This window comes from Salmo trutta, chromosome 36 (genome assembly GCF_901001165.1).
Source record: "Salmo trutta chromosome 36, fSalTru1.1, whole genome shotgun sequence".
NCBI lineage: Eukaryota > Metazoa > Chordata > Actinopteri > Salmoniformes > Salmonidae > Salmo > Salmo trutta.
The window spans coordinates 20590530-20605437 of NC_042992.1; the positions used below are offsets into that span (position 1 = coordinate 20590530).

General features: G+C 40.2%; 1 protein-coding gene across 6 annotated transcripts in view; it reads left to right on the plus strand.

Moving 5' to 3' along the window:
- Nucleotides 1–14908, plus strand: part of hivep1 (HIVEP zinc finger 1) — an 85879-nt gene that overhangs the window by 51078 nt on the left and 19893 nt on the right. For all 6 annotated transcript variants that reach the window (XM_029734993.1, XM_029734992.1, XM_029734997.1 and 3 more), the window contains exon 3: nt 6676–6732. In XM_029734993.1, the coding sequence (XP_029590853.1) occupies nt 6676–6732 (57 nt within the window). The remainder of the gene's footprint in view (nt 1–6675; nt 6733–14908) is intronic.

The window sequence follows — 14908 nt, forward strand, 5'->3', positions numbered from 1 at the left end:
TAAGAGTATATGAACATTGTTTCCAGATAAAAGTTACTGTATCTGACCTGGCAGATACAATGAAACATTCATGTTTTATTGACGGAGTGGAATTTATTTGAATTGAATGAAATGCTATTTTCTGTCACAAACTGAAATTCTAATTCTACATCCTGTGGGGTGTGGACAATTTAATTTGAATTTCAACTCATGAGTTGAATGGGAATCAATTCTGAATTTATCACAACCATGACATATTATACTGGGTGTTATGTTCCAGTTTTGCTGCTTGAATACATGGTGAAAGCAGCTGTCTAAGTTGTAATAATTAACTAATTAAAATAAAGGAATTCCTCTATGAAAGTGTAACCAAAGGGTGGTATAACCTACTTGTACTACTACAGACTCTGCCTAGGTTGGTGCTGTGCCTTGTGTCAAATGGAAATTAGCTGCATTGAACTCATTTATAGTCTCTGCTTTCTTGTATGAAACCATCTTATGAACTTCAGATTTTTCTGTTTTCCTTAAGCCTACACTCGACAGCAGTCCAGTCACTGGCAACCATAACACAGCTTCATGAGTTCAATACCCTAAAACAATGTTGACCCTCCCTCCGTTTAAATTACAGTCAGGCATGTGTCCCAAATGGCACTCTATTCCCTATATAGTGCACTAGTTTTAGAGGGCTCTGTTCAAAATCAGTGCACTATATAGGGAATAGGGTGCCATTTGGGACACAACCTGTTTTACAGATGATTGTGCTCTGTTCATCGTCACCGGCAACATAAATGCAGTGTTTATTTTTTACGTTATATTTTATTAATCATGTAAAAATTGCATGATTAACATCTCTCCATTTTCTCCCTCTCATGAAACATGAGCTGTCTGGCTGTCATCCCAACCATGTCAAACATCACATCATAAAAGGCTCTTCTGAAAGCTTGCCTTTAATAACAGGGGTACTGTAATAACACAGTAATAACAGTAGCTAGGAATCTTAATGAGGGGAATAGGAACAACACTATAATCATTCCCCACGGTCTTAATAACTCCTAGCATTCTGATTAAGTGTGTACCCTTCATCCCAAATCACACCCTATTTCCTTTATAGTGCACTACTTTTGGGGTCCCTGACATTTGGACCCTGGTCATGGGCCTTGTTCAAAAGTAGTGCACTATGAAGGAAACAGGGTGCCATTTGGTATGCAGCCAGTGCCTCCCTTTCTCCCTCCCTCACTGCTTCATACTGTAACTGTGTTGTTCACCACGGCTCAGAGGCGGTGTTGTTCACCACGGCTCAGAGGCGGTGTTGTTCACCACGGCTCAGAGGCGGTGTTGTTCACCACGGCTCAGAGGCGGTGTTGTTCACCACGGCTCAGAGGCGGTGTTGTTCAGAGGCGGTGTGCACTCAGTACTGGGCAAAGTGGCTTTTACTTAATAGGTGTCTGTCAATCATTTTGTGTGTGTGTGTGTGTGTGTGTGTGTGTGTGTGTGTGTGTGTGTGTGTGTGTGTGTGTGTGTGTGTGTGTGTGTGTGTGTAATCTGATCTATGGTGAATGCGGTCCCTGGTCTCATACCCCATATTACCCCTCAGATTGTTCTGTTGTAGTAGTAATCAGTGAAGATTAGATTGCCAGTGTGGTCTAATGCAATACATGTACAAACAATAAAGCATAATAGTAAAAGTCTACCCTCAAATCCCCTGACCAATGAAAATGAGTATTTATTATTATTTTAAATTAGGTTGCAATAATATAATTTGTGGTGTGCTTTAGGGAGCTTTGGGGGGGTAGTTATAGTGAATGCCTGGTAGGCAGTGTGGTTCTATGAACTGAAGCTGAGGGAAGTGTGTGTGTGTGTGTCGGAGGGACTCTGTTACTCTGTGGTTACTGATCCTGTCACTGGAGGCATACCAACCAGGCCTCAGTGCCAAGAACATGCTATCAGTCTGTATCCCTAGTCAGAGGGTTATCTCAGTTCACGCACTCATTCATACACACGTGCCACAACATGCTCCCAAATAAGTAAAATACACACACGTGCGCAAACTGTGGCTGTTTACGATTGTTAGGGGTGGTGGGTCACAATTTCGTCAGACGATGATTGTCAAGCAAAGAACTGTGGGTCTCACGGTAATTGACCGTTAATTACCAAACACATAATCTCCAGGCTTCCACACACAGCCTACAAGCCACTGATGCAGACCTTTTGGAACATCTACAATTTCAAAAGTCTAATAAATCCATGTAAAATAGCCTACACCTTCACAATAAATCCATTAGTCTATTTCAAATGGCTGTGGGCTACACTAGTTCATTTAGCAGACAAGATTTGCTTAGAATTCCGTGGCATTATTTTATAGTATGAAGAATACAAATGAACAAAGCTGAATAAAATAGAAAGGATATTTTCTCCAAACGATTTGAGGGAGTGAGCACATTTTGTGTTGTGCGGATAACAAAGAAATAGGTATTCCTATATGCTTAATTTAGAGTTATTAATGTAACTTTAGTTGTTCTACAAACGTTGGGCTATATGTTTTGTAAGGCTGCATGTGACTCTAATGATGATTTGAAAAAAGTTGCTTGAAAGGGTTGAGCTCTGCTTTGTTTTTTTGAGCAGACTTCAATTTGACAAGCACTTGATAACGCCTCCAATTTCCCTGCAGCATCCCCTTTGTGTGGCCGTAATGCATCCTAAAAAAATACATGCCTTTTGCGGCCAGTGCGGAGTGCTGTGCGCTCCATCACGTGATCGGTTCTATCTCAAAGGCTACAAGTGAAGACAGACATCCGGGACGCAACTGCTCGCGTCCTAATTCAATTCCGAGGTGCATATTGAAGATATTGTAAGAACTACATTTACTTTTCGGCAGCCAACAAGATGAGTAGGCCTAACGAACAGAAAATTACAAGCCAATGTCAATCTAATATCCCTCATTGTATAAAGTCGACCTATTCTGTGCGAGAAATAAATATTCCTAACATGGTCTGGGACAGTTGGGATGCGATAGATTCCAAATTAATACAACCACTAGAATTTAAAAAATGTTTACCCACTGTGGCTGATGCAACAGGTCAGAATGTTTAGCTTAAAATGTTGATAAACTATTAAGCTTTTTCTTCACATTATAAGCGCAGCAATGCTCACATGGTAGTAGGCTATAAGCGTGAATGTTCCATTAGCGGAAAACACCATTATCAAAAGTGCAATTGTGCATGTAATGCTTTTATTATAAAGGTGCATTTTTATGGGGAAAATTATCTTCCCTAAACTTGAAACTCACGCACTGCTTTTTTTGCCAGTTAGGCTCTACACCCCTTGTAAATCAGATTAATGCGCTTCATTTTAAGAAGTTATTTGGCCACTTTAGTTGTGATACAAACCTTATTAAAACATATAGGCCTATGGGCTAGGCTACATGAGGTGTGCAACTATGATTTGAAAAAAAGTTTCTTTATGCTTGGCATCATTCACGAGTGATATATAATTCACAAGTGTTAGGCTAATATTGTCACCCATCAGACTATTCTTGATTTAATCTTGTCTTTACATATACTAAATAATGTGTGAAATTTGTTTTGATTTAGAATGGACCATTATCATGCACCTGTATTGAAACAGGGGCAGCAGGAAAAAAACATGTCATCTATGCACTTAAATAGCGAATGGAGGGCGCTTTTCTCCGTGGTTTATTTTCATGCCAGCCAGATAGGCTATACTCCTGTTGTAAATATAAGCACTGTGCTTAATATTAGGAAAGTTGAGAAATAAATAAATATAGTAGGCCTAGCCTATAGAAAGCTGATTTCTCCTATTTTTAGTGGAGGCCATCACTTTGTTTTCTCAAGCAATTACATAGCCTATTGGAGTGTTGTGCAACATGAGCTCATTAGCTCTCATGAAGTGTTTGATTAGATTTTTTTTAATACATTTGCATTGATGTCAGAGTGATTAGAGGGACAAGAGTGCTGAGTACCAGGCAGTTAGTAAGTTTGGTAGGCTACTCATTTTTTATTTTATTGCCATTTTATTGAACCAGGTAGGCCAGTTGAGAACAAGTTCTCATTTACAACTGTGACCTGGCCAAGATAGAACAAAGCAGTGCGACACAGAGTTACACATAACAATAGAAAAGTCGATATACAGTGTGTGCAAATGTAGTAAGATTAGGGAGGTAAGGCAATGAATAGGCCATAGTAGGAAAATAATTACAATTTAGCAATTAAGTGCCTTTTGGCAAACTCCAAGCGGGCTGTCATTTTACTGAGGAGTGGCTTCTGTCTGGCCACACTACCATAAATGCCTGATTGGTGGAGTGCTGCAAAGATGTTTGTCCTTTTGGAAGATTCTCCCATCTCCACAGAGAAACTCAAGAGCTCTGTCAGTGACCATCAGGTTCTTGGTCACCTCCATGACCAAGCTCTTCTCCCCTGATTGCTCAGTTTGGCTGGGCAACCAGCTCTAGGAAGAGTATTGGTGGTTCCAAACTTCTTCCATTTAAGATTGATGGAGGCCACTGTGTTCTTGGGGACCTTCAATGCTGCAGAGGTTTGGTACCCTTTCCCAGATCTGTGCCTCAACACAATCCTGTCTCGGAGCTCTTCGGACAGTTCCTTCGACCTCATGGCTTGGTTTTTGCTCTTACATGCACTGTCAACTGTGGGAACGTATATAGACAGGTGTGTGTGTGCGCCTTTCCAAATAAGGTATTTCTAAAAACATGTTTTCGCTTGTTCATTATGGGGTATCATGTGTGCATTGATGAGAAATAATAATATCATCAATTTTAGAATAAGGCTGTAACGTAACAAAATGTGGAAAAAGGGAAGGGGTCTGAATACTTTCCGAATGAACTGTATGTATAAAGCCCTCCTACATAGTCTGTATGTTGCATATTAGACCTGCGGGACTGTGGGTGATGACGATGACAAAGTATGCGTCCCAAATGGCACCATATTCCCTTTATAGTGCCTTCAGAAAGTATCCATACCCCTTATTCCACGTGTTGTGTTCCAGCCTGAATTCAAAATGTGTTAAATATGTTTTTGTTATCACCCATCTACACTCAATACCAGATAATGACAAAGTGAAAACAGGTATGTTTTTGTTTATTTTTGAAAATGTATTGACAATGAAATACAGAAATATCTAATTTACATAAGTATTCACACCCCTGAGTCAATACATGTTACAGCTGTGAGCCTTTTTGTGTAAGTCTCTAAGAGCTGGATTGTACAATATTTGCCCATCATTCTTTAAAATAATTTAGCTAGAGAAACATTTTCAGGTCTTGCCATAGATTTTCAAGCATATTTAAGTCAAAACTGTAACTCGGCCACTGTCTTCTTGGTAAGCAACTCCAGTGTGGATGTGGCCTTGCGTTTTAGGTTATTGTCCTGCTGAAAGGTGAATTAATCTCCCAGTGTCTGGTGGAAAGCAAACTGAACCACGTTTTCTTCTAGGATTGGCGTCATGGTGGAATCCCTGAGCGGTTTCCTTCCTCTCCGGAAACTTAGTTAGGAAGGACGCCTGTATCTTTCTTGTGACTGGTTGAATTGATACACCATCCAAAGTGTAATTAATAACTTCACCATGCTCAAAGGGATATTCAGTGTCTGCTTTTTTTTAACCCATCTACCATTAAGTGCCCTTCTTTGCGAGGCATTTGAAAATCTCCCTGGTCTTTGTTGTTAAATCTGTGTTTGAAATTCACTGCTTGACTGAAGGACCTTAACAGATAATTGTATGTGTGGGGTACAGAGATGAGGTAGTCATTCAGAAATCATGTTAAACGCTATTATTGCACACAGAGTCCATGCAACTTATTATGTGACTTGTTATGCAAATGTTTACTCCTGAACTTATTTAGGCTTGCCATTAATAAGGGGTTGAATATTTATTGACACAAGATATTTTAGATTTATTTTTTATACATTTGTAAAAATAAATTGTAAACAATTCTGCTTTGTCATTATGAAGCATTGTGTGTAGGCCAGTCAATTTAATCCATTTTAAATTTGGGCTGTAACACAACACAATGCGGAAAAGGTCAAGGGTGTGAATACATTTGTACAAAGACACACATTATAAAAGGTCTAATCGAAATAGATGGATGGATACACAGGCATGTGAGTTGTGTTGTGATGTAGCCTAGGTTGTGCTTGATCTTATCGATACATTGATCCTCATGGAATCCCTTCAGTTTCTTAAAGGTAATAAGAATTACATTATCACTCTGCGTTAATTTGTTTAGTTCATTTTCCGCTAACATGTATCATGCATATTCTGTGGAATTGAGGCATTTTATGAGCTCTCAACACTGTGTCCCAATTCGTACCTTACTCCCTATAGTGCACTAATTTGGAAAAGGGCCCATAGGGCTCTTGTCAAAAGTAGTGCACTAAATTGAGAATAGGGTGCCATTTGGGACATTATCTGTGTGTACTAGCCCTAAGAGCTGTTCTCATAATGATGTTTTTTGTAATACTCTGGTGTTCTCCCTTTACTGTGTAAGAATGTCTGGTTCTTATTATAATAAAAAAGCTCTCCATACCACAACAGTGTAGGAAGCATCCCCAGGATCATTAGTTCTTTTCTACATTGCCTATAGTGTGGATAATAATCAGCCTCTTACTTCTGGTTTGTTTCTCTGTGCTGAAAACCAACAGGTATCCTTCCTATCTTGTGTTGCAGATAAAATCGAAGAAGCACAGAATGAACTGAAAGATACCAAAGCTGGCGCACAGAAAGGTATGATTTCTAATCGATGAGTAACGATCAAAGGGAATTCATGGAATGCTTTCACTTTCAACATATGCTAGTTAGCTAAGTGTATGTTGTGAGGGGAATTTATTTTCCTGTCCATACTTACAGTAACCCAGTGATTTGTAAAGAACATACTGTGCCATTTTATGTACTGATGCAACTGCTGGTGTTCTGTGGCAAATGCTGGGAGTGTCTTTTTTAAGCTCATCATAGGAAAAAGTATTGGTCCTTTGTGCGCTGTGTCAGTGGAGTCCAGTCATTACATTATGGAGTTTACATTTTTAACGCAGGAAAAACTGCCTGGATATTTTCCTCAGGCAGTCATTGGTTGCGTCTGAAATGGCACCCTATTCTCTATATAGTACACTACTTTTGACCAGAACCCTATGGGCCCTGGTCTAATGTAGCGCACTACATTGGTGAATATGATGAAATTTCTGACAGTCAGTGTAATGAAAAAGCTTTGCCTTGATGCTACACAAGTATGCCTGGTTGCTACACAATACATTTTGTCCTCTGATGTTAATGATAACTTGAGGTAGCCTATGTCAACCCTATGATAATACTGATGTAAACAGCACATCATTCAATGTACCGTACATCAGTCAACTCAAAACGTTCTTGTTTTTTGTACGATACATGCAAGGAACATTTTAATTGGTCAATCACAGAAGCTCATGAGGTGGAATAAGGCGAAGGCTTTGTTTATAAAAAGGGGTTATGCTAACTGTAAAAAAAGAGCTGTACAGAGGGGAATCCTACAACGCAAGCTAGATCTACTCAGTGTTTTCTAACGCTAACCAGATTCAGTTAGCTTGACATTCCAGCTCAGTGTATTCAGAAAGTATTCAGACCCCTTGACTTTTACCACATTTTGTTAGGTTACAGCCTAAAATTGATAAAATTGTCCCCCCCCCCTCCTCAAGCTACACACAATGCCCCATAATAACAAAGCAAAACCAGGTTTTTAGAAATGTATGACGAATAAACAGAAATACCTTATTTACATAAGCATTCAGACCCTTTGCTATGAGACTCGAAATTGAGCTCAGGTGCTTCCTGTTTCCATTGAGCATCCTTGAGATGTTTCTGCAACTTGATTGGAGTCCACCTGTGGTAAATGTAAAGTTATTGGACATGATTTGGAAAGGCACGCACACCTGTCTATATAAGGTCCCATAGTTGACAGTGCATGTCAGATCAAAAACCAAGCCATGAGGTCAAAAGAATTGTCCGTAGAGCTCCGAGACAGGATTGTGTCGTCACAGATGTGGGGATTGATGGTCCCCAAGGACACAGTGGCCTCCATCATTCTTAAATGGAAGAAGTTTGGAACCACCAAGACTCTTCCCACAGCTGGCCGCTGGCCAAACTGTGCAATCGGAGGAGAAGGGCCTTGGTCAGGGAGGTGACCAAGAACCCAACGGTCACTCTGACAGAGGTCCAGAGGTTCCTCTGTGAAAATGGTGGAACCTTCCAGAAGGACAACCATCTCTGCAGCACTCCACCAATCAGGCCAGACGGAAGCCACTCCTCAGTAAAAGGCACATGACAGCCCGCTTGGCACCTAAAAGATTCTCAGACCATTAGAAACAAGATTCTCTGGTCTGATAAAACCAAAGTTGAACTCTTTGGCCTGAATGCCAAGCGTCACGTCTGGAGGGAACCTAGCACCATCCCTACTGTGAAGCATGGTGGTGGCAGCATCATGCTGTGGCAATGTTTTTCAGTGGCAGGGACTGGGAGACTAGTCAGGATCAAGGAAAAGATGAAAGGAGCAAAGTAAAGATAGGTCCTTGATGAAAACCTGCTCCAGTGCTGAGAACCTCACGCTGTGGCGAAGGTTCACATTCCAACAGGACAACAACCCTAAACTCACAGCCAAGAAATGCAGGAGTGGCTTCAGGGCAAGTCTCTGAATGTCCTTGAGTGGCCCAGCCAGAGCCCGGACTTGAACCCGATCAAACATCTCTGGAGAGACCTGAAAAATAGCTGTGCAGCGACACTCCCCATCCAACCTGATAATGCTTGAGAGGATCTGTAGAGAATGGGAGAATCTTCCCAAATGCAGTTGTGCAAAGTAGAGGTCGACCGATTAATCGGAATGGCCGATTGATTAGGGCCGATTTCAAGTTTTCATAACAATCTGTAATCGGTATTTTTGGCCGCTGATTTTAATTTTTTTTTATTTTTAAGAATTACACCTTTATTTAACTAGGCAAGTCAGATTAAGAACACATTCTTATTTTCAATGACGGCCTAGGAACGGGGGGTAACTGCCTTGTTCAGGGGGGATTCGTTTTTGCAACCTTCTGGTTACTAGTCCAACGCTCTAACCACCTGCCTTACATTGCACTCCACGAGGAGCCTGCATGGCAGGCTGACTACCTGTTATGCGAGGGCAGCAAGAAGCCAAGGTAAGTTGCTAACTAGCATTAAACTTATCTTTTATAAAAAACTATCAATCTTAACATAATCACTAGTTAACTACACATGGTTGATGATATTACTAGTTTATCTAACGTGTCCTGCGTTGCATATAATCTGTGCGGTGCCTGTTAATTTCTCATCGAATCACAGCCCTTTCATTAAAATCAATACACAAGTATATATTTTTAAACCTGCATATTTTGTTAATATTGCAAACATGAAATTGTGTCACTGCTCTTGCGTTCATTGCCTGGCTCGTTGCGAACTAATTTGCCAGAATTTTACGTAATTATGACATACCATTGAAGGTTGTGCAATGTAACAGGAATATTTAGACTTATGGATGCCACCCGTTAGATAAAATACGTAATGGTTCCGTATTTCACTGAAAGAAAAAAACGTTTGGTTTTCGAGATGATAGTTTCCGGATTCGACCATATTAATGACCTAAGGCTCGTATTTATTATATTATAATTAAGTCTATGATTTGACAGAGCAGTCTGACTGAGCGGTGGTAGGCACCAGCAGGCTCGTAAGCATTCATTCAAACAGCACTTTCGTGCATTTTGCCAGCAGCTCTTCGCAATGCATTGCGCTGTTTATGTCTTCAAGCCTTTCAACTCCCAAGATTAGGCTGGTGTAACCGATGTGAAATGGCTAGCTAGTTAGCGGGTGCGCGCTAATAGTGTTTCAAACGTCACTCGCTCTGAGACTTGGAGTAGTTGTTCCCCTTGTTCTGCATGGGTAATGCTGCTTCGAGGGTGGCTGTTGTCGATGTGTTCCTGGTTCGAGCCCAGGTAAGAGCGAGGAGAGGGACGGAAGCTATACTGTTACACTGGCAATACTAAAGTGCCTATGAGAACATCCAATAGTCAAAGGTATATGAAATACAAATCGTATAGAGAGAAATAGTCCTATAATTCCTATAATAACTACAACCTAAAACTTCTTACCTGGGAATATTGAATACTCATGTTAAAAGGAACCACCAGCTTTCATATGTTCCCATGTTCTGAGCAAGGCACTTAAACGTTAGCTTTCTTACATGGCACATATTGCACTTTTACTGTCTTCTCCAACACTTTGTTTTTGCATTATTTAAACCAAATTGAACTTGTTTCATTATTTATTTGAGGCTAAATAGATTTTATTTATGTATTATATTAAGTTAAAATAAGTGTTCATTCAGTATTGTTGTAATTGTCATTATTATAAATAAATAAATATCGTCCGATTTAATCGGTATCGGCTCTTTTGGTCCTCCAATAATCGGTATCGGCGTTGAAAAATCCTAATCGGTCGACATCTAGTGCAAAGCTTGTAGTGTCATACCCAAGAAGACTCGAGTCTGTAATCGCTGCCAAAGGTGCTTCAACAAAGTACTCAGTAAAGGGTCTGAATATTTAAGTTTATTTTGAATACATTTTCTAAAATGTCTAAACCTGTTTTTGCTTTGTCATTTATAGGGTGTTGTGTGTAGATTTGAGGAAAATAAACTATTTCATCAATTTTAGAACGTAATATAACAAAATGTGGATAAAGTTACGGGGTCTGAATACTTTCCGAATGCACTGCATGTCTATGGATGGTTGCAGCTGTAAGTTTGCCAACAACAAATTTCTAAATACAATCCCACTAAAAACATGCAGTTTGGAAAGCAAATGCAGTCATTACTAAACGTGTAATGTGATAAGTATTTTAACATAATTTCTTTACACACAAAATTATATTTAAAAGTTCTACAGCTGCACCATCAAGAGCATCCTGACTGGTTGCATCACCGCTTGGTATGACAAATGCTCGGCATCCGACCGCAAGGTGCTACAGAGGGTAGTCCGTACGGCCCAGTACATCACTGGGGCCGAGCTTTTTGCCATCCAGGACCTCTATACCAGGCGGTGGCAAAGGAAGGCCCTAAAAATTGTCAAATACTCCAGCCACCCTAGTCATGAACTGTTCTTTCTGCTATGGCCCGCCAAGCGGTACCGGAGCGCCAAGTCTGGGACCAAAAGGCTCCTTAACAGCTTCTACCCCCAAAGCCATAAGACTGCTGAACAGTTTCCCGGACTATTTGCATCCTTATTTTATTATAATCTCTTGCACAGGCTCAATGTACACTCACTGGACTCTAACCACTCTGTTTATTATCTATGCATAGTCACATTACCCCTACCTACATATACATATTACCTCGACTACCTCATACCCCTCCACATTGACTCGGTACTGGTACCCCTTGTATATATCGTTGTTATTTTATTGTGGTACTGTTTTTCCTTCAGTTTATTCAGCAATTTTTTTTTTTTTTTTGTCTGCATTGTTGGGTAAGGGCTCGTAAGTAAGCATTTCACTGGAAGGTCTGCACCTGTTGTATTCGGCGCGTGTGACAAATAAAATGTTGATTTTAATTTGAAATGGAGTTAGTCTTGAGTTAGCCTGCCTCGTAGCAGGTTAGTTCTGAAGGATTCCTTGCCATTTGTAGGATACTCCTCTGGTCAGATGGTCCAGTTTATCTGAACTAGTGGATATAGGATGCATCCCAATTGATTCCCTATGTAGTGCACTACTTTTTGACCAGGACCCATAGGGTTCTGGTCAAAAGTAGTGCATTATACAGGGCAGTAGTTTTCAAACTGTTTTCCTAATATTGCAACTTTTTTTGAACACTCAATTATACATGTAACCTGTGGAATGAATGTGATGATTTGGGAGCACCAGTCCCGCTAGAAAGAATATCACTCAGATAATACATTGAATGGCACAAATGGTTACATCTGTATCGATGATTTGTAGTATGTACCAGGTGAGGTGGACGTCATCACCACTAAATAAATTCATAGGGACATTTGGGATTTTTTGGTGTGGAATATTTATCCCATCAATGTGTGCCACGGTTAAAAAAAAGGTTGGGAACCACTGATATAGAGAATAGGGCGCTATTTGGGACATAGGCATAAATATTTACTCATGCCTTGAACGCTGTTAAGGCTATGTTCCTTACCTAGGAAGATTAGTGTTAGTATGCCAATGAGATTACTACATCAGGAAGGTTCCGGTATTTCCTCTATCCCATTAGATCCCCCTGCTCTCTGAGCAGGCCCTACATAGTATCCATCCTAAATGGCACCCTTTTCCCTTTATAGTGCAGTACTTTCAACCAGGGCCCAAAAGTAGTGCGCTAAATAGGGAATAGGGTGCCCTTTGAGACGTAGCCTCAGTCTCCTTTTGAATGAGGTTGGGTGGGGTTATGTGTTGAAGCGAGAGGATTCGGAACTAACAATGTATAGATTGTCTAAATCCCCTCTCCAAATACACCACCGGTGATGTCACCAGGCCTGTCAATCACAGGTTAATCCCCATGGAAAGGCACTATCAATAGGTGCTACTAGGACACCATTTCAATGGCTTCTCATTTTCCTTGTCTTTCAGTCATTTTCCTCCCTTGTGTTCTAACTCATGGCCATTCCCTGCAATGTACTATGTAATCCAGAATAGTAATCTGAGCTAAAACATGGCTGGTGAAAAAAAATCATTTTATTGCAAGTGCAAATAATTGATTTATACTTATTAATTTATAAGACCACCAAGCGTTATTTAGTGTCTTTTAAGAAAGTATTCACACCCCTTGACTTTTTCTACATGTTGTGTTACAGCCTGAATTTAAAATGTATTAACTTGAGATTTTGTGTCACTGGCCTACACACAATACCCCACAATGTCAAAGTAGAATTGTTTGTTTTTTTTCAAAATGTTTACAACGTAATAAAAATGAAAAGCTGAAATGTCTTTTGTTATGGCAAGGCTAAATAAATTCAGGAGTAAACATTTGCTTAACAAGTCACATATTAAGTTGCATGTACTCACTCTGTGTGCAATAATAGTGTTTAACATGATTTTTGAATGACTGTCATCTCTGTACCCCACACATACAATTATCTGTAAGGTCCCTCAGTCGAGCAGTGAATTTCAAACACCGATTTAACCATGACCAGGGAGATTTTCCAATGCCTTTCACAGTAGGGCACCTAGGAAAGGAAAAGGGGGATACCTAGTCAGTTGAACAACTGAATGCATTCAACTGAAATGTGTCTTCCGCATTTAACCCAACCCTCTGAATCAGAGGGGTGCGGGGGGCTGCCTTAATCGACATTCACGTCTTCGGCGCCCGGGGAACAGTGGGTAACTGCCTTGCTCACGGGCAGAACGACAGATTTTCCTTTTTATTTTACCTTTATTTAACTAGGCAAGTCAGTTAAGAACAAACTCTTATTTACAATGACGGCCTACTCCGGCCAAACCCGGACGACGCTGGGCCAATTGTGCGCCGCCCTATGGGGCTCCCAATCACGGCCAGATGTGATACAGCCTGGATACGAACCAGGTACTATAGTGACACCTCTTGCAATGAGATGCAGTGCCTTAGACCGCTGCACCACTCAGGAGCCCAGTGAAGTCAGCATTGTGAAGTTATTAATTACACTTTGGATGGTGTATCAATACACCCAGTTACTACAGATATACAGGTGTCCTTCCTAACTCAATTGCCGGAGAGGAAGGAAACCACTCATGGATTTTAAAACAGTTAGAGTTTAATGGCTGTGATAGGAGACAACTGAGGATGGATCAATATTTTAATTACGCCACAATACTAATCTAATTGACAGAGTGAAAAGAAGGAAGCCTGTATAGAATAAACATTTTCCAAAACAGGCATCGTGTTTGCATCAAGGCACTAAAGTAGTACTGCAAAACAATTGGCAAAGCAATTAACTTTTTGTCCTGAGTACAGTGTTATGCTTGGGTCAAATTCAATACAGCACATTACTGAGTACCACTCCCCATATTTTCAAGCATAGTGGTGGCTGCATCATGTTATGGGTATGCTTTTATCGTTAAGGAATGGGGAGGTTCAGGATAAAAAAAAAAAGTTAGGCAAAATCCTAGAGGGAAACCTTGTTCAGTCTACTTCCATCAGACAATGGGCGAAGTATCCACCTTTCAGCAGGACAATAACCTAAAACAAGGCCAAATCTACACTTGAGTTGCTTACCAAGAACACAGTGAATGTTCCTGAGTAGCAGAGTTACAGTTCTGACTTAAATTTACTTGAAAATCTATTGCAGGACCTGGAAATGGTTGTCTAGCAATGATCAACAACCAATTTGACAGAGCTTGAAGAATTTTGAAAAGAATAATGGGCAAATGTTGCTCAATCCAGGTGTGGAAACCTCTTAGAAACTGAACCAGAAAGACTCACTGCTGTAATCACTGCCAAAGGTGATAATACAAAGTATTAACTCAGGGGTGTGAATACCTATTTAAATGAGATATTTCAGTATTTAAATTTCAATTAAAAAAAATCACTTTTCCTTCTGGGGTGTTGTGAGAAGAAAATATATTTAATCAATTTTGAATTCAGGCAGGAACACAACAAAATGTGGAATACTTTCTGAAGGCACTGTAGGACCAATATCTATCTACATTAGGGACTAATAGGAATCCTGACATTTTATGGGTAATGGGGGGGAAAAAAATTGTAAAAGCCAGGAAATCATGACAGGCATATAGGCCCTGGTCAAAAGTAACATAATATATAGGAAATAGGGTGCAATTTGGAATGCACACAGGGTAAAGCTAACCTTATGTAATGGGTCACTAAAACCACACTCTTGGCCCTTTCATGCGTACGATCACATATTTGTGATCATTGTTGAGTGGTCCCTGCAGCATA